General features: G+C 48.3%; 2 protein-coding genes across 9 annotated transcripts in view; both read right to left on the bottom strand.

The window, feature by feature from the left end:
* Window positions 1–647: 647 nt before the first annotated feature.
* dhx57 (DEAH (Asp-Glu-Ala-Asp/His) box polypeptide 57) lies at window positions 648–9,660 on the bottom strand. 5 transcript variants are annotated; one of them, XM_019882841.1, is made up of 25 exons: window positions 9,570–9,660; window positions 8,964–9,218; window positions 8,421–8,455; window positions 7,792–7,962; window positions 7,465–7,728; window positions 7,198–7,395; window positions 6,218–7,050; window positions 5,797–5,942; window positions 5,591–5,712; window positions 5,262–5,457; window positions 5,037–5,161; window positions 4,782–4,915; window positions 4,646–4,700; window positions 4,337–4,551; window positions 4,139–4,255; window positions 3,844–3,940; window positions 3,538–3,711; window positions 3,256–3,456; window positions 2,779–3,055; window positions 2,458–2,553; window positions 2,157–2,378; window positions 1,990–2,064; window positions 1,685–1,819; window positions 1,413–1,613; window positions 648–1,282 (listed from the first exon to the last, which is right to left on the bottom strand). In XM_019882841.1, the coding sequence occupies exons 4-25, from the start codon at window positions 7,956–7,958 to the stop codon at window positions 1,139–1,141; spliced, it is 4,194 nt and encodes a 1,397-aa protein (XP_019738400.1). In that variant the 5' UTR covers window positions 7,959–7,962; window positions 8,421–8,455; window positions 8,964–9,218; window positions 9,570–9,660; the 3' UTR covers window positions 648–1,138. The 5 variants fall into 5 exon arrangements, with proteins under 5 accessions (XP_019738400.1, XP_019738387.1, XP_019738394.1 ...); XM_019882828.1 differs by having other exon boundaries at window positions 648–1,075; window positions 1,117–1,282; window positions 8,964–9,608; XM_019882835.1 differs by having other exon boundaries at window positions 648–1,078; window positions 1,120–1,282; window positions 8,964–9,608.
* Window positions 9,661–9,926: 266 nt separating this feature from the next.
* The window catches only part of strip2 (striatin interacting protein 2), an 11,382-nt gene continuing 3,173 nt past the window's right edge, over window positions 9,927–18,135 (bottom strand). For 2 of the 4 annotated variants that reach the window (XM_019882925.1, XM_019882941.1), the window contains exons 4-22: window positions 17,249–17,383; window positions 16,911–17,031; window positions 16,760–16,828; window positions 16,569–16,675; window positions 16,341–16,468; window positions 15,919–16,107; window positions 15,406–15,456; window positions 14,276–14,502; window positions 13,886–13,951; window positions 13,741–13,804; window positions 13,563–13,634; window positions 13,411–13,485; window positions 13,224–13,321; window positions 12,981–13,107; window positions 12,604–12,704; window positions 12,234–12,300; window positions 12,028–12,132; window positions 11,675–11,879; window positions 9,927–11,578 (exon numbers count right to left, since the gene is read on the bottom strand). In XM_019882925.1, coding sequence (XP_019738484.1) covers window positions 11,328–11,578; window positions 11,675–11,879; window positions 12,028–12,132; window positions 12,234–12,300; window positions 12,604–12,704; window positions 12,981–13,107; window positions 13,224–13,321; window positions 13,411–13,485; window positions 13,563–13,634; window positions 13,741–13,804; window positions 13,886–13,951; window positions 14,276–14,502; window positions 15,406–15,456; window positions 15,919–16,107; window positions 16,341–16,468; window positions 16,569–16,675; window positions 16,760–16,828; window positions 16,911–17,031; window positions 17,249–17,383 — 2,258 coding nt within the window. In that variant the 3' untranslated portion in view covers window positions 9,927–11,327. Of the gene's footprint in view, window positions 11,579–11,674; window positions 11,880–12,027; window positions 12,133–12,233; window positions 12,301–12,603; window positions 12,705–12,980; window positions 13,108–13,223; window positions 13,322–13,410; window positions 13,486–13,562; window positions 13,635–13,740; window positions 13,805–13,885; window positions 13,952–14,275; window positions 14,503–15,405; window positions 15,457–15,918; window positions 16,108–16,340; window positions 16,469–16,568; window positions 16,676–16,759; window positions 16,829–16,910; window positions 17,032–17,248; window positions 17,384–17,992; window positions 18,097–18,135 lie in introns of those variants that run through there. The other 2 variants (XM_019882950.1, XM_019882934.1) reach the window with 2 other exon arrangements.

Genomic DNA, 18,135 nt, shown 5'->3' with positions numbered 1-18,135 from the left:
TACACATCAATAAATGCAGTAATACATGGATTCAAATCAATCCTATTCACGGGAATTACTTGAATTGTTTCCGTTTCTTGGTCTTTTTTCTCTTGTCCTTGGACCAGCCATACCCCCTCAACTCCAAGCAGGCGGCCGCATTGTGAGCGACGTAGTACACATTCTCCATAGCTGCCGCACTGAGAAAGTTTGCGTTTTTTTGGGTGGATTTGTCCCGGGTGGAACTCTTCGTGCCTGCTTTTGGAAGCTCAGTCTTTTTGGCGAGTCCGGAGTTGTGGGATCTTGATTTTGTAGCCTTGGTTGCCTTTGGAACAGAAAAAACAAGTGTCAGAATTTTTCATGAGTTACTTGCATGATATTTAAAAAGCCTTACCATAGTGAGAGGTGAGGTCCACAATCAGCCCGTTACATTATTCATACAAATCAAAATGTGCACAAAAGCAGAATTTCTCTTAAAAGAGAAATGTCACAAAAAGAGCTTACCGGTTCTTTGTCATGGTTGATAAGCCAACAAAAGATTTCAACTGGCTCCTTGTTTGTTTATGTCCCGTTGTCAAGGTAACAGCACAGGCTGGGTGCTTACAATGAAAAGGCCTCACACACGAGGCTGGAAAAGACTGCGCCAAAATGTCACAAAGAACCGAAGGTGCAAATAAAAGCCAACAAGGTTGTTTATTTCAAATGTCGTCGGACAAATTCTTTGGCAACTCCTCCATTCAAAAAGCCCTTGGGAGCCACATTGTTGAGCATGCAAATACATTCAAATGGTGTTAAATATGTGAAATGGATGCAACCCGCTGGACCCCCCGTCGTAAGTGTACCGTCGCTTTGGGTACGTACGAGGCATCCGTTAGGGAGCCAAGAAATCGACAAGAGTACATCAAAACATGGAAGCATTGTGATATGCCCTTCAAGGAGGATTTGCCATGGCATTCTATTTAAATAACACAACGCAGCATTAATTTCTCATCAAAAAAAAAAAATAAAAAACAACCCAGCTGTCAGTACACAAGGCTTTTGTTTGTAAACAACAGTTTGTGTTGAAGTGCACCCTGCTCCCCCGATATTCATGAGTGCACAGACGGCGATTGAAAAACAAAGGTGAGCTCATCATGGGCAGAAGCACTTTTGGAGAGGGCTACTGAGTGGACACGAGGTTGACGATCATGCGGATGATGCGGGAGCCGCGGGGGCAGCTGCACAGGTCCATGCTGGGGCTCCGGATTTTGTCCTCCAGCAGCCGGTCCAGCTCCCAGCGCAGCTCCTTTACCAGCTCGGCCACCTGGATGACGTACAAATGCTTCATTATAAAATCTTTGTTGTTTGTTTTTTCGGACCTTGAGTACTTTTGTCCCCTCTGGCAAAAATGCTATCGAAGCCGATGAGGTAAATACATCTCCATTGGTGCTGACCTGGTGAGAATCGGCGGCGAATCGAATCCATCCGTCGTCGAGGGAGATGACACACTGGCCTCTGAGCATGTCCATGTTGACCTCACCGCCTCCGAAGAGCACCAAAGCATACACGGACACCATGCTGCAGTCCCGGATGAAGACCTGACTGGTTTTTACCTTCTCCAGGTAAACCAGGTAGGGGCTGGGGTACTTGCGGACCTTTCGGGCAGAGGGGCAAACAGGCTCGAGTCGTCGCGCAAGAGCTTGGTTCAATTCGTCGCCGCACTCACGTTGTAGTTGACGGACGAGGGGTGAACGTGGACGCATCCGTCGCTCTTGGTCAAGAAGCGCAACTCGTTGGCCTTGGGCAGCATTTTCATGGCTCCTTTGACGCTCATCTTGTAAACCCCCTGAGGCGCTTGGACCTGGAGACCAAAACGCAGGTCATCAAGTGCAACAACCACGTCAAATGGTTTCATTGCAGGTGTTCGGGTTAGCTCGTGCCCACGGCCCATCTAAAATTCAAACTGGACCATTTGGCTGCTTGTGCATAAAATTCCTATCTCGGATTTACTTTTTCCACTTATGTGAGTACCTGCACTACATTCGGATAGAGGGCAGCACACAGCAGTGCAGACATGAGATGGATGTTCTCAGCATTCAGGTTTGCCTAGAACGGAGCAAAATCATTCTTATTTTTCTTTAATTAAACAAGTCTGAGCATAAGAAAGGGGGCATGTATCAACGATGTGGACGCGGTACCTCGGGGCCAGTAGCCTCGAGAACGCCGTCAGAGCCATTGGAGCCGAGTCGCTCGATCACCCTGGACCTCAGCCCCTCTTTGATGAAACCGATGTCGGAAAGCAGCTCGGCAAACTGCCGCTTGAAAGAAGCGATTTCCTGCAGAACTCGCACGGACAGGAAGTTCTCCCGGCAGTAACGGAAGCCGGAGAGGTGGGCTGCCTTTTTGGCGTTGCACCAACCCTAAAAAACAAAAAACAACAAGAACACCAACGTATTACTACAAATGAGTTCAGACTGGTTCTTCTCTGTAGATGACCACCTTGTAAGCTTGGAGCAGAGCCAGATGGTCACTATTGGCTACCGCAAAGTCCAGTTTTTTGTTGTTGGCCTCCTCACGCTTGTCCCATGGTGACACCTGGAGGACAGACAGCAAAACACAACGGACCCTAAAATCACCATTTCTGTACTCACCTATTTGTAAATTTTTCAGTCAAACAAACTAATCCACCCCCCCACCAAAAAAAAAAAAAAATCATGCCTATTGTAACCGTGTTTTGGTCCTTTTTTTTGCCGCCGCTGAGAGCTGAACTAAAACCTTTTCCGAAGGGTCCACTACATTTGGCTTGCAAGCAGTTCTTACAAAAGGTGATTTGAAGGCGAGACTGGCAGCGATGGTGAGCGCTGGGTCGAGGCAGCGGAAGATGGCGCCAAACAGCATGAGCTTGCCAACGCGCACGTCGACGGGAAGGGAGGCCAGGTGGTAGCCCAGCGGGGTGAGCTTCTCCTCGGCCGTCAGGGCGCCCAGGTCCTGCAGGCACCGCTTGGCCACATCCAAACTGCCCACGGCCGGCGGCTCGATGACGCGACAGAAGACGGATTCCAGCGTTTGCTCGGCGAACACATCCAGAATCTTGATGCTGTCAGAAGCACCAAAAACAATGTCGACGCTTGCCTATTTCAAAAAACAAACTCATGAAAATGGCCGAAAATTCATTGGCTGACAAAGATGCGTTATATTTTGCACGCTTTGACATTTAAGTCCAGTCAGATTTGATGTGATTTTTTTTTTCCCCCCAGTGTAATTCTGGCAAACAGAGAGCTAAACAGATGGATCTACCGGAGGCAAAGCTGCTCCAGAGGAACTCTCTGAATCTCGGGAAGCTGTTGGTCAGCCAGCTGGTGCTGGAAGCAGTGGCTGGTGAAGAGGTGGAAGCAGACCCCGGAGGCCACGCGGCCCGCCCTGCCCTTTCTCTGAAGCGCGTTGGCCCGCGAAACCCAAGAATCCTCCAGGCTCTCCATCCTTTTGGATGCGTCGTACCTGAAAAGGGCACGGCGCACTTGCAACAAAACACGTCGCCGGCCTCGGGCGTTTGTTTACTTGCAAAGTTGACAAAGTCACCTTTTCTCCTTCATCTTGCCGCAGTCGATGACGTACATCACGTCGTCGATGGTGACCGAGGTCTCGGCGATGTTGGTGGAGATGATGATCTTGGTGACGCCCTCCGGCGGGCGAATGAAGATGGCCTGCTGCTCCTCGTTGGACAGAGTGGAGTGGAGCGGGTACACCACACATCTGACATTGGTCACACCAAGGTTGTTGTCGTTAATGAAAACCAACAAAACAACAACAACAACAATAAAAATACGATCCTAATGTATTGCAGTCTGTGTAGACAACATTTCCAGTATAAAAAGGGTCTCCCACCTATTTGCGCGCCTGTTGTTAAACTTCCCGTTTGACTGCAGCTGCTCAAAAAGCATCTTGATCTCAGCGAGCCCGGGAAGAAAAACCAGCACTGCACCTGGAGTACACGTGAACCAAATCAAAGTTGAACAATGGCGGAACAAACCGAGTCATCAAGCCCCCTTAAAAAAAAAAAAAAACAAAACTAAACAATTGCCTCGATTGAGTTTATCTCCAACCATGGTGACAAAATTGATGTTTTAATTTTTAACTGCTACCTTGAAAATAAATAGCCTTCACTTTATGTGATTCTTGCCTGGGGGGTAACTGTGATTTCCATCCACAATCCACTCCAGCAGACTTTCGATCAGGTCCATGTTGATCTTGTCCAGGTCCATGGCAGCAATGGTCTTCAGCACGGACGCTTTACAATCTGCGTGGTCAGCACAACCATTAGTTTGGGCCACGTCGGTTGTTGTTGTTTCAAGAGCAATGACTCTTGACCTCAGTTCACCTTTGAATCGAACTGTGAGTTCCTGCAGGCTGAGCTGCTGGTCCGGGATGGAGTCCTTGACAAAGTCCTTTTTGGTGAAAGACATGAAGTTCCACATGTCGTCCCCCAAGGTGTCCACAATGTCCTTCGGGGCTCCTCTTCCTCCTTGCCAACTCACAGCGGAGGAGTTCTGCCTCTTCGAGCGCATATAAGGGCTCCCGTCCTCTATCACGTAGCTGAAAACACCAATGGAGGGTTTTGTTTTTTTTTTGGTGTTTTTTTTTTTTTTTGGCAAGCTTTCAACTATTATTACTATTTCGAGACACTCACCGAGTTAAAGAGATGACGTCCTCAAGGAAAAACTGAGTCACGGGGAAAGTGCGACCTGTAAAGGTGAATAGATATTCACCACGGGGAAACCAGACTATCACAAAACAAAGGTACATGTGGAAGATATTTTTTTTACCAGGTATGTGCACAGTAGGACAGTCGTAGAAATATTCAGAGAAGAGGTTGGCATTCAGTGTGGCACTCATGAGGATAATCTTTAAGTCGGGTCTCTGAAGAATCAGGTCTTTGAGGACCAAGAGGAGGAAGTCACTGGAAAGAGCAGGAATTAAAAGCATGCCATGAGTGTGTGTGTGGGTTTTTTTGTTTCTTTTAAGCTCGCCTTGCCCCCAGTGAATGTCTATTTTCCAGGCAATTTTGAGAAGGAACGGACCTCTCCTCGGTGCGCTCGTGCACCTCATCCACAATGACGTGGGTGACGCCTTGAAGGTCCACGTTTCCCTCCAGTCTTCTCAGCAACACTCCAGTGGTGCAGTAAAGCAGCCTGGTGGCGGATGACTAAAAGCAGTTGGGTGGGGGGGATAAAAACGCAAGGCAGTCTTGAAATATTTGCTAAATAAGAGTAGACAGTATTGCTAGGCAGCCCGTGTCCACTCACCCTGACGCTCTCCAGGCGGATCTGGTAGCCCACGGAGTTGCCGAGACTCTCAGCGCGCTCCTGCGCCACCCGCTGGGCCACCGAGATGGCGGAGATGCGGCGCGGCTGAGTGCAGACGATGTTGGCCACCTTATCCGCCGGGCCGCTCAAGGAAGCGTCCAGAATGAACTGGGGGATCTGAGTTGTCTTGCCGCACCTTCAGAGATGAAAGATGAAAATTCCTTCGGTTGAAGAGGCTAATTATTGAGATAGCTTGAAAAAAAAAAAATGGATGAGAATGTCCGTTTCCATGAGGCAATTTTCGGGAAAAATACTTTTGAGTGACTCACCCCGTCATACCGCTGACAACCAACACTTGACAGCCGTCCAGCAGATCCAGAATGTTGTCTCTTTCATTCCAAGCCGGCAGCTTCGTCCTCTGCTCCAGCATTGACTGGAAGCGTTTGGACGACTACGGAGTGACACGATGAGTCATGAACACAGAAACACAAGTTGAGCGTTTTTTTTTTTTGTTTTTTGGTCTTCATCTCTAGACCTGTTTCCTGTGAAAGTCTCTGCACATCTTGGCGTTCTCTTGCAGCAGATTGGGATTATTGGGCACCCTCTTCCTCAGGTTGACAGAGCTGACGTTCTCGACGGGGACGTCGTCGTCTTCTTCCGGGCCCTCGGCCTCTCCAGTCCCTTTTTCACAAAAACACAAAAGACATCGTGGAATTTGGATACTATTTTACGCTGGCTATCTGTCGGATTGAATGAGTGTGTAGATTTGGCTGGCCGCTAAACTGTTAGCCGCTCTGCAGGTTGAGTGATTCTGCGTCGGTTGTGGCAGATGGACGGTCATGTGCGAATATGTGCTTGTGTTTATTTTGCTACCTGTGTTCCAAAAAGAAAAAAAAGCCTGAATATATTTTTGGAAAGTTTATCTGAATTAATCAAAACGGAAAAAGAGTCCTCACGGTCTACTGGCGGTGTGAGCCTTCTGCTGGGACAGACGCTTCTGTCCAAAGCCTTACTGGTCCCGATCGTCGGCTTTGGTGGAGCAACCGAGGCAGGGGGAACCACAACGGGCGGCGGCTTGCTGTATTTGTGATGCGTGACGTCCAGCAGCTCCTTCATGGTGGCCTCGTCCTCGCACACGCTAACCAGAGTATAAACCACAGGTTCTGTGTTGCGGGCGGCCGTCAGCGCCTCCCCGAACAACCTTTCGGTCACGCTGAGCCTCCCGGCGGCGCCGATGGACTCATCGTTGGTGCTGAAGGCCACGACCGCCGCTTGAGATGGGTAGCAGTTCCCTTTGGGGAAACGGATCTCCAGTTCGTACTCTGGGCGAGAATAGCTGCTGATCCCACTCTGAGCTGGCCCCCGTTGGTCTGATAAGTCTTTATCCGGAGCTTGGTGTTTGAACTTACATTTGCTGCCATACCTGCAGCCTCTTCCTTGTAAGTAGAACTGGCAGATTCTTTTCGAGGACTTCCCACCGTTCTTATTGGCGCTGTAGCTTTTGCCAATGTTGTCCGTGAGGAATAGGGCATCCAATGTTATGACCCACACTGAATTGGTGATGCGCTCCTGGAAGCGGTCGCCGTATATGGCAGCCAGCGCCAGGGCTTCCTCCTGCCTCTGGTTCAGGCACTCGTCCATGGGCTTGGCGGAGAGGCCCGCGGTGGAAAGCGCTTCCTGTCCGTAACGCTCGGTGTAAACCTGGTGAAGAAGGTGCTCCAAAGTAACGCCGAATTCTCCCCCGCATGACTCCAGTGCCTGCTTGCTGCGTTCCCGGTCAAAGCCGTACCTAGACCAAGCAACAAGGTGAACGGTTAAACATACACAATATCAAGTCGTACAGTGAACCCCGCTTTACCCTGGACCAGAACCAACTGCTACAAGGGTGTGAGGGTTCAAAAATATTTGATCCTACGACATCGAGATGCGCGATCACCTGCAGAGTTTGCCGATAGCAAACAAGGAGACGACAGGTTCAACTGGAGCCCGTTCGTTGTCAGACTCGTAATCTCTCGGGCTCTCTGCTCTCTCTACAGGCTCGTCGGCGGTGGTCCAAAACTGGCCTTCCTCACGGTGGTCCATCTCATCGTGTTCCTCTGCTTCTTCCTCGTTCAAATCATCGAAACCGGTGTCACTAAGGGCGTACGAGAAATGGTTTTCAAGTGTTTTCAATGCTCCTCTGCTCGTTCGACATTTGCCTTACTCGTCACGCTCGTCAAATTCGCGTGTCCGCAGGTCCCACAGCAGCTCCTTGAGGAGCTCTTGGTTCTTGTCGGTCATGAAAATCTTCTGCATGGGCATGTTGTTCGCGTCGGGCCTGTCGCCGTCACTCGCCTTGGTGTATGTTCGGTTCCTCGCCAGGGATTTCGGGAGAACAGTTCGGTTGCATCTGCCTCCTCGATCTCGGCCTCCCCATCCGGGATTGCTATTCCTGACGTGGCTACTGCCACCTCGTGCTTTGGCGGGTCTGGAGAGAATATCCGCATTTAGGACAGAAGAAAGTAATGTTCAGATTGAAGGTTTATTATACCTGCTGGATGGACGCTGGGGTGCTAAATCAAGGGTGAAATCATCGTCGGCATCATCATCCCAGCGGCCGCTTCCTCCTTTCCTTCCGCCTCCCCCATCTCCTCCTCTTGGCTTGTTGAATTTCCCTCCCCCTCTGTTGGGCTTCCCACCTCTTCTCCTTGTACTCATTTTTCTGTCGACAGAACCGGCAACAAGTTCAACAAGCAGCGTAAAACATTAGGAGTGCCTTTACGGTCTTCAGTCTAAAATGTGACGTGGGTTCTTACAAGTGACCTTAAAAAATCATGCTTTTGTTGCATACACTGAGGCTGGGTGGTGTCAAATATGAGATTTGAATTTAAGATTTGTCAGGGTGTGTTATGTTGAATCGGACAGTTGTGATACAAATGTATTTATTGCTTGTGATTGCTAAAAAGCAAACGGGAAGAAAAAAAATCGAATATTAAATGGCAATGTTGAGGCGCGGGGGGGGGGGGCGCAGTTGGATAATTTCTATTTCAAAATTGTTCAGCCCCAGTCAAAACGGTTGCAAACTACACCTAACATCTTCTTACGAAACTGTGGCAAACAAAACTAAACATTGTTCTCTTGTTGTCAAGACAAACGTTTGTAGTTCCAAAGCTCACTTACCTTCACTCAAAATCCCGTAATCAGATGGCAGATATTGAAGTCTGTATTCTGCTCATATTTAGTCTGTACTCTGCACATATTTAGTCATGCTGTATAACTTTCCCATGCTTGCAGTGTAGCTTGGCGTCCTTGTAACAATCATCACTTAAAATTAAAATACTCCCTGCTGGAGACTCACAAACATTGAAATGCGCTAAACTGAGAATCGGTTTCGGAGTTAAAATACTCCCTGCTGGAGACTCACAAACATTGACATGCGCTAAGCTGAGAACCGGTTTCGGAGAAACGAAAGTTATGATATCACACTTTGCGTCCCGGTACCGCCCTTCTGATGATATAAAAATGATGTGATTCTCTTCGTGCTTCGCACTCGTGACGCGCAGCCATTGTCTGTAATTCGCGGGTGCCCGGAATATTCCGTTATTAAAAGCTTCGAAGGAACTGTTCACCGACTCCAGCCTTTATTTGGATAACCAATATCCTCCTCGTCCGAAATTCAACGAACGCGCGGGAGAGAGGAGCTCGCTCTTCCCCCAACAATATCCAGTAACGTGAATAGAGACAAATGCAAGTTGTGGACATGCAGCAGCAGCATCGAGGGCGGAGTGGCACATCGCTGTGGGCCGGCGTGTGATGCCACCTCGCTTCGGTGTGGACCGTGCGAGCGATGAGATGGTGGCCGTTGACACACTGCTTCCCCCGAGGCGAAAATTATGCAACTGAGCGTGCGTCGCATCGACCAAACCGGGGCGATGTGTCCACTTAGGTACACGCCTGGCTGACTATCAATGTAATATGCTGTGAAGTTTCCGGGACACCGAAATACACAAAACGACAAGACTCACATGTTTCTTCTTGTGCAGAGCGTGCCTGTTAAGTCCTAATTGCCCCACGGGGATAAATAAAGTTTTCTGAATCTGAATATCGCAGCTGTGCGTTTATTTACGACGTCAACTCGTGCTAACGTTAGCTAAACTGCTAACCGTCGCCCCGTCAAATGACTACTTTTTCATTGACGAAAAGTTCAGGGAATTTGAGTTTTGGCTACGCCTTGAAACGTTAAGGGACGTGTCAAAAGGGTATTTAAATGTCATGATACAAAGGTAACTTTTTAACAAAAAAACCCAAGAAACAGAAATGACAGACTACCGTGTTGAGAATGCAGCCAGGTGCTGTTTGCGGCACGTTGATTGGTCGAGCGTCAGAGGTCAAAGTTTTCACTTCCGGTAACGCCTTTTGATCGATACGCAAATAAAATGTCAATTATGAATTCGGAAATAATATTTATATTATATACATCTTTTATAAAATGTTTGTAATTTCTTGGTAATTTAGATTAGACTATCTTGTTGCATCACATACACTGGAAAATGCCACAAGAACTAGCGAAAGCCTTTGGCTTCCATGTGCTTTTTGCTGTATTTTCTCCTTGGTTAGTCATAATCGCTAACTGCACCCCACACCCCGCAAATCTCAAAAATCAGGCAGAGAAGCAAATCATTTTTAACATTGTTTAAATAGAGCTGTAATGTATTTATTATGTCATGAATAAAACCTCTGCGGATCCGTAATTGCACATTAAAAGAACCGTCAACACCTTTTGATTCTCCTCGATACAATAAATCTCTAATTTTATAGACTGTACAGCTTTGATGTAGAAAATAAATAACATTTGGCATTTTAAAACAGCATGACAACAGAGGAGATAGTGAGGAAGCTAAAACGCCACTCATATTTGTTTGGCACACCAGTAACAAAGTGAGGGATAGGTTCAGTCCAAGAATGTGCGAGTGTTCAGGATCTAAGAGTGATAAAAGCTTTGCAATATAGTGTCCTTGTAAACCTGAGATTCTACATGTATATTATTCAGAGGCATTGGTGAAATAAAAACAGTGGGGGGAAGAAGAGTGGCGGGAAACACAGAACTGAAAGTCAAGACAACCGTTTGAAATACAACAATGACTGTTCAGACAATTTTGTTTGTGCTTCATTGGAGCCCACAATTTCCCTGAAGCTTTTCTGGTTGGCAGGTCAGGTAGAGAAAGAAATTAAAAAAATTGTGACAACAATGTGCTTGTGAAGGCAATTGCGAGCTCTAGAGGTTTTTTTTTTTTTTTGCAGTCGATGGGCGGATTGAGAAGAACCCACCTAATTAGAATCCACACTATGACATCACTAAAGTCTGAGATTTGAAATAAAGTACATTTCTAAATAATTGAGATGATATGATCATGTCAGTAGATATTTTGTGACCTTTTTAGGGGGTGGTGTGGTTGGTAAACACGATGCTGTTCGTCTACAAATGTTTTAGGACACACTGGATTATACTTTTCATTGTTTCACCCCCCCCTCCCCCACCCCCTTTAAAAACACATTTTTTACAAAGTTCACCGCATACAAACAAGGAAGGGGTCAAACCAGCACCCGTATTTTCAAAATGGGGGACTCAAAAAGCGGCGAACAGGGAAAACGACTTTGGAGGAGTGCATAAAAAGAGCAGGAGTCATAAAAGTTGTTGCTACAAGATGTTGCTTCGGCAGGGGTTCTCAGACTATTCAGGTCAGTGTAAATTATTTTTTTCCTTCCAAGGAACCCTGTCCAATCTTAATTGCGAGGGATTGGGACTGGTCGCATACAAAACCCCCCATAAAGAGTTGCCTATTTTCCACAAAAAAATAAGTAAAACAATCATATCAAGGATCTTAACTGCCCAAAAGGTAGAAAGGCCTAATTGTTTTATTATGTTTAATCAGACAATAATTTCATGCTATTTATTTAGTGGATCCTTAAAGATACTGCTCGAGAGAACCCCCGTTATAAGAAACTGCTACCTCGGTTCTTGGCCGCCTCATCCGTACGTGTTGACACTCGGCATGGGCATGCCCTGTCGGTGCTCCCCCTGCCCTGTCACTGATCCGCCAGGAGGCCCTCCCACTCGATGGGCTGTGCAAACACCTCCCTCTCCAGCCACATCTCGTAGCTGTAGTGGAAGTCGTCGGGCAGGTCCACGCGCTGGCCCAGCACGCTCTGCAGGCAGTTGTCCACGGGCGCAAAGTCGCCGTTGCGGTTCTTGTCGTAGCGCCGGCCGTTGAACCTCTCGATGTTCTCGCGAAGGGCGCACTCCTCCGCCTGGAAGTCCCAAGGCCGCGCGTCGATATCTGGAAAACGTGGACATTATTGCTGAGTCGTGTCAAATACAAAACTTGTAGGGGCGGGTGAAGTACGAAAGTACGAGTGCTTTTTTGTTTTTTTACCGTTGCCGTAGGCCCAGTCGTCGTTGAGCCGGTGGCGGACCTTCTGGTAGATGGCCGACATGGTCTTCATGTTACTCTTCCGCCACTGGCGGCCCAAGTACTTGGTCTGGATTTTGAGCAGCTTGAGCACGTACAGTTGCATCATGGCCTGCTTGACCTTGAGGGCTCTCTTCAGGATGGGGGCTGATTTAAAGACCACCAACATCTGATGGGGCGGAGGAGGGGGGTGGGGGGTGCATAGTAAGGAGAGGCGCCAAGACATATTTGATGTCTGGAAACCAAAATATTTCAAATAGTCTCTGCACAGGATGACCCTGAAAGACTGAGAATGTACTTCTTGCATCGCCTCTCACCATGGTCCGAGAGTGTTTCCACTTGGTCAGCTTGTTGAGGATTCTCAGCAGGTTGATGCAGGAGAACAGATTCCGCCAACAGAACTGGTTGTTGTCTCCAGTTTCCTGGCAACACAACAAACGGCACCACAGAGTGACTTTGGTTCATTCATGTATTTATTTGAATGCGCTTCACAAAATCGGGTCCGGCAGTTGTTTAGACTCACCAGGCTCTCGGCGGTGAGCTCAGGCATTTCATGGACGGCGCAGTGGGGAAAGTCCAACGCACATATACTGCATAGAAAAACACGTGATAGGGCCTGGATTGGAAATGGTTTTGCTCCAGAGGTTGGAAAAGTTGCTCAATGTGGCAACCAAATTGCTGAGTTGGCAACAAATCCTGCATTTGTAAACTGATTTGTCTCTCTCCCCAGCCAGCTCTCTTTATATATACACATGTATGTATCGGGCCCTTACATCAATGTATCGAGTGCTCGTGAATGCTGCCGATACCAGTCACTTGCGCCTTCCCTTCTAGTGGACATTGTACGTTGGCGCATGGATTTACTTCAACCGAACCAAGGTGGAGAAGCCTACCTGTTTTTGGCACTGATATAAGACATGATGTTCTGGTTGAAGAATTTGAGGATGAGCGGGATGCAGTTGGCAAACACCAGATGCTGGGAGACGATTTCAAACTGGAGAAGGAAGAAGCCATTTGGTCAATTTTGCGACTCGAAAACTTAACACGCGACTGAACATTTTTGGCCTATTGATACAACTGCTGTGGCTGTGCCGTCTTCTACCTGGCAGCAGAGGGCACTATTACTTCAACTTAAAAGGGTAGCCTATTTAAAAAAAACAACAAAAAAAACACACACACGGTGCAAAAAAACGTTGACTCCAAGCAACCAAAACTGCTGCATGAGTGGAAGGGGGAGCAGAAACGCAGAGCATTGAGACGCGGGCGTCACCTGGTAGACGTGGTTGAGTTTCAAGTGTTTGAGGAGGAGGAGCAGCAGGGCCGAGATGGCCTTGACGATGATTTCTTTGTGGCGGTTGACATCGATGCCCAGCTTCATGCTTTGGAGGACTGTGATGCTGCAGAGAAAAAAAAAAACAAAAAAATGTCGGCACCTTAACAGCCGCCGGGCTTGCACAACACACGCATCGATCACGTCATCGGAAGAACGGACGGCGGCGGCTGCCGCACTTACGGCATCTCCTCAGGCAGCACGTCGGCGAGGATGTTGATGGAGTCCGTTTTGGCTTTGGAGGTTGGCGCGGCGGCCAGTAACAGCTTGAGGAGGGCGATCTAACGCAACAAGGAAATAAAAGCAAACATACTTTCAAAATTCAGGCGGCCATTTTCTCTCGCCGACTCCACACGTGAACAAAACCCACCACGTATTGGGAGAGGTTTGGAAGCAGGCCCAGGTAGAGAGTCTCTGCGGGGGTCTCTTCCACCTCCTCTTCGCCCTACGCAGCAGTCGGTGAATATTACACGTGAAAATTAAGAGAGCATTACAAGAAGCAAGAGAGTGTGAGAAACTCACCAAGCTCAGCGGACACTGTTGTAACTCCTCCTCTCGTTTCATCTGCACTTCGGCGATGGACATGTATTTGTGCTGCAACATTCGGTTGTATTTAACTTTCAAGTACGGTACATTTGCACGGGCATTTTGTAGCCGGTGTATAACCAGGGGATTAAAAAGGACCGAGTCCCTCACTCACCTGTTTAAGAGTCTTGACACTCTCGTGGATGGGTCGGGGCAGGCCGACGAGGGTCTCGATGTCACTGAAACAGAAATTCGGAGGAGTTGACCTTGAATGAAATATCGGCGTGGCGATCAACAGATGCCGGCGGCGGAGCACTGACTTTCCGAGGGTGAAGCCGATGAATTTGTTCCGACTGGTCTCCAGGAAGTGCTCGATGTCCTTCTCCCTGCGGGTACGCATGAGACAATTATGAGACGTTACGTTTAAATGATGGGAGCACGCTACGGTGTTTGCCCACTTTTTCACTTTCTTCCCTGCTCAGCAGACTCGATTAAAAGAACGCAACTGAAGTACTTTATAGCTGATCATAAAACCTCGACAGGAGCAACACGATCATAGAATCACAGATGGGGAGCATATGGTGAGAAATGAAGCTGACTAAATAAATAGAAATCTTCACACATGCAGATTTCGGGCGTGAAAGCGTCGTCCACGCGTGAAGTATTTATTCTCTTTCAAAGCAATTTAATGCTTTCAAACGATGCATTACCTGACTTTGGGGGCCCAAGGGAGGCCCTTGGGGAAGTTGACCCTCTCGGCGGGGGGCCGGAGGAGAGGAGGAGGCGGCTGGATGATGACATCCCGGTCCAACGGGTCTACCTCGCCCTCCATGCCGCTGTCGCCGTCCTCGGGGTCCTCCTCCTCGTCGCGGGCGTCGTCGTTCTTGAACGGGTCCCGCTCGTTGTACGTGTCCAGACTGTCCTGTTTGACCAGCGGCTGAGGCGGGATGGGGGGGGGGATCACAAAGTAGTTTTTTTTTTCAATTTTAAATCAACAAAAAGAGGTTTTCATTTCAATTTTTGAAATTCCAATCATCAATTTTAACAACTGCAAACAAAAGGCATTAAATGCGCACCTCCACACAATTGCTATTGGAAACGTGAGACACGACACACACACACACACACACACACACACACACACACACACACACACACACATTTCATGTCGACGCAGTGTCGCTCGGATGAATGAGTGTGCGTGGCAGTAGTGCAAGCAACCAGGCATGAGTCAGCGCGGTGCACGTTAGTTGCGTTGCTGCGGTGGAAGGCGCGCCACCGGTGGGACTCAGTGAGGATGCCGTACGAGTGGACAACAACATTCTCGACCAACAACAAGCCATTCCTGCTATGCGGGGAGGCCGACGTTTTTTTTTTTTTTAATTGGGGTCAACTGCATTCAATGGCAGCCATCATGGAGGTGGACTGTCAGCCAAATACGACAAGCTTGAAACTCCTCAGCTCACCTCTTAGATGAATGCATTTTAATGACCCCTTGCTGCAGTTTCTCCAGCGCATGGTTGTGTTGGAGGCAGTAATGTGATGGACACTACGTAGTGGCGGGAGCGGTGGGGGTGGGGGTGCTACGACTGTCTTAGTGGGAAGGTGGGACCAGCGTCAAAGACAACAAGCCAGCAAGGCAGTGCCACATCTCAAAATTCGGTAGTGAGCAGTCTTGGGGTATCCCGGCGCGATGACTTGTTACATCACAAAAAGGGAGTACAAAGGTCAGACATGAGGAGGGAGGAAGGCAAACTGAGGTGAGGCGAAGGAATGCAACAAAAAAAAAAAAAGAAAAGCTCAATGCAGGGGGATTTAAAAAAAAAAAGCGGGTAAAGACCTGCTTCTTGGGAAAGGGACTTTCTCCTTCCAAGCTATCAACAAAGGCACTCTGTGGGGACACAAGGGAGAGGCGAAATGAGACACGATGAGGGAAATTAGAGGGCGAGCCCGTTGGCGTGCCTCGTTTGGGCCCGGTTATAATGTTGGATGAGTTAGAGAAGGATTGTTTTAATGGAATGAGGAAAAAAAAACAACAGTTAGTCTCAGGTAAGTGTGTAGGGTGTGTTAGCGCTAAATGTTGCTTAGGCTGTTCGTTAAAGTGGGTCAAACGCTCTCATACCCAATGTTCTACCCATCATTTCTGACATAGTCGCTGTTCACGAGTCACAAATTGTCTGTTTTGTTTTGTCTCAGGGATTTATTGACCACACAAAGTAGTTTTTTTTTTCAATTTTAAATCAACAAAAAGAGGTTTTCATTTCAATTTTTGAAATTCTAAACATCAATTTTAACAACTTTTATTGTCAATTTGTGTGTTTGTGGCGTGTGTCCAGTGTCGGCGTTTCTGTACCCTGCGACTGCGCCGCCCTCTCTTCTGCTGTTGCTGCTGCTCGATGAGCTCCATGGCGGAGGCGGGCGGCGAGGCGGCTCTCATGGCCCGGACCACCTTGATGCTGTCCTCGGGGAGCGGGGGGAGGTTGAGACGCTGGCGGCCCCGCACCTTCATCTCCTGCAGCTCCTCAAAGCCCCCCAAGGTGAACTGGGAAGACGAGATTTGTGGAAGCGGAGCTACACTTAAGCGATGCGTTTTTACCGCGTGTCAAGCTCCCCATTGTTTTCGTTAAAGACAAAAAGCTGACATGCTGAATAACGCCACACTTGTTCGCTTTATTCCTGCGACCCCGATTTATGACTCCCTGACTTTTACAGCACGCTTGTGCAAATATGATGACGTTTCAAAATTGTCCGGCCCTATTCATGCGCATTACTCACCAGCACCGTCTTCCATAAAAGAAGCAGCACTTTCTTCATGGGGAAATGTGGCGCGTTCATGCTGCAGAACTTGGTCACCATGGAGAAGAGAAGCAGGGCAAAAGGCTCGCCGTTGTACAGAGGTGCGCCTGAGTGGAGGAGGGGGTGAATTTCAAACACCGCAACATGAAGTGTGCACTATCCATCGCCGGTCAATGGAGACAAACGCTTGGCGCGCATTCTACCCACCGAGCTCGTTCTTGAAGGCCTCCCTGGCCGCTCTCCACTCGGGTCTGTCGTCTTCCGTTTGAACTCGAATGGTCTCCACCATCAGGTACATGATGCTGAGCAAGACTCTTGAAAGCGACGATGCGCGTTTCGTTAACTTTGATGGAAGATTCAAATGTATCGAGATGGGTGCAAGCGCCAACGCTCCTCACCGGAGTTCTGTGCTGTCTGCGAGGGAGATGGCGGGCTTCCTCACTGCACTGCTGCAGGCTTGGCTGTTGCTGCAAAATTCAAACAAATGCATTTTTGCATCTGATCTCATGTTGTCTGCATGAAGGCTTTCTCCTGGGACTTGGTACTCACTCCATCTCCATGCTGAGAAGCTCCAGGAGGGCCGTGAAGATGCCCATGTCGTACAGGAGGAAGAGATTGCGCCTGGACCAGCGGAGCACGTCCACCTCGGTGTCACATTCGTCAAACACACCTGCGCGGTACAAAAACCAATTCACTGTACTTCCAGAGAGCTGACAAACCGACTTAACTCATACACTGCCAGCCCGGGTAAAAACAATAGAGCAGAGCTTTGACTTCTACAGCCGTCAATGGCAACGAATGAGGTTGAAGAACAAAAACGAAGCCTTCGTACATGGTTTCTTCCCAGCACCGCATCTAAAAGATTGCAACAGGCGGGAGCTGCGTACCCTGAGCGAGGTAGAGGATGGCCCGCGCCACCTTCAGTCTCTTGTCACGGTCGGTCACCTCCAGCGCGTCCAGTAATCTCATCACGTACGTGCGGCGCTCCTCCGCGCTCAAATCGATCCACCGTCGGCCACGGGCTGCGCGGGGGAAGACGTGGGTGAGGTCATTTTCAAGGACACTTTCATTCACATAGCAACATCTGTGAAATATCGCTCCCGAGGACCTTTGAAAGGTACTAAATATAATATTAGAAGACATGTTACATGTGAAGGTACGCTACAAAGCACTTTGAGGGAATTGATGACAGACAGGCTTTTTTTTTTTTAAATTGATTCAGTAATTTTTTTTTTTTTTTGAAGAGGCTACAGATAAAGAGTGCTTTTCTCAGGGAAAAGGGCTGGTGCCTGCTTGCTGTAAATCTGCACTCAGTATGGAACAGAACCCTGCTCTTTACTCGCACCAATTATAAAATGACTTTCCCAAATTTTTTTACTAAACTGAACGAGAACCGGGTGCCAAAGAATTATTTCAGGCTGTAGCTTAGCCTTTGCCTGATTAGGACCCGACATCAGAGAGGAGATTCATTCCGCCACCTCCAACAGCTTAAAAAAAGCAGCAGAGCTTTGATGTGCCGAGTTCCATCATCTTACACCAAATCGGCTTATAGGACAAATGGAAGTATGGCATGCATGTCAGCAAAATTAGATTTTTTTTTTTAACTACACACAAACACACACACACAGTACCATGGCTTCGGAAGTCTTCCTCAAAGTAGTCTCTGTTCAGAGCAAACTCGGGCTCCTCGGTGTAGCTGTAAAGCTCTGGGAAGGAGAACATGTGAGCGTCAACCGCAGGGAACAGGTTGTGCTCGGAAGCAAACGCACGCGGA

This window comes from Hippocampus comes, unplaced genomic scaffold (assembly GCF_001891065.2).
Source record: "Hippocampus comes isolate QL1 unplaced genomic scaffold, H_comes_QL1_v1.1 scaffold528, whole genome shotgun sequence".
In the NCBI taxonomy this organism is placed as follows: domain Eukaryota; kingdom Metazoa; phylum Chordata; class Actinopteri; order Syngnathiformes; family Syngnathidae; genus Hippocampus; species Hippocampus comes.
This window is presented reverse-complemented; position numbering and strand designations above follow the sequence as displayed.

Excerpts from the sequence above, each read along its gene's own strand:
- dhx57 (XM_019882841.1), bottom strand. The coding sequence starts at position 7,958 with ATGAGTACAAGGAGAAGAGGTGGGAAGCCCAACAGAGGGGGAGGGAAA. Across the intron at positions 4,701-4,781 it reads TCCTACTGTGCACATACCTG|GTCGCACTTTCCCCGTGACT; the intron begins GTAAAAAAAATA and ends TCACCTTTACAG. Across the intron at positions 3,941-4,138 it reads AAATCACAGTTACCCCCCAG|GTGCAGTGCTGGTTTTTCTT; the intron begins GCAAGAATCACA and ends CGTGTACTCCAG.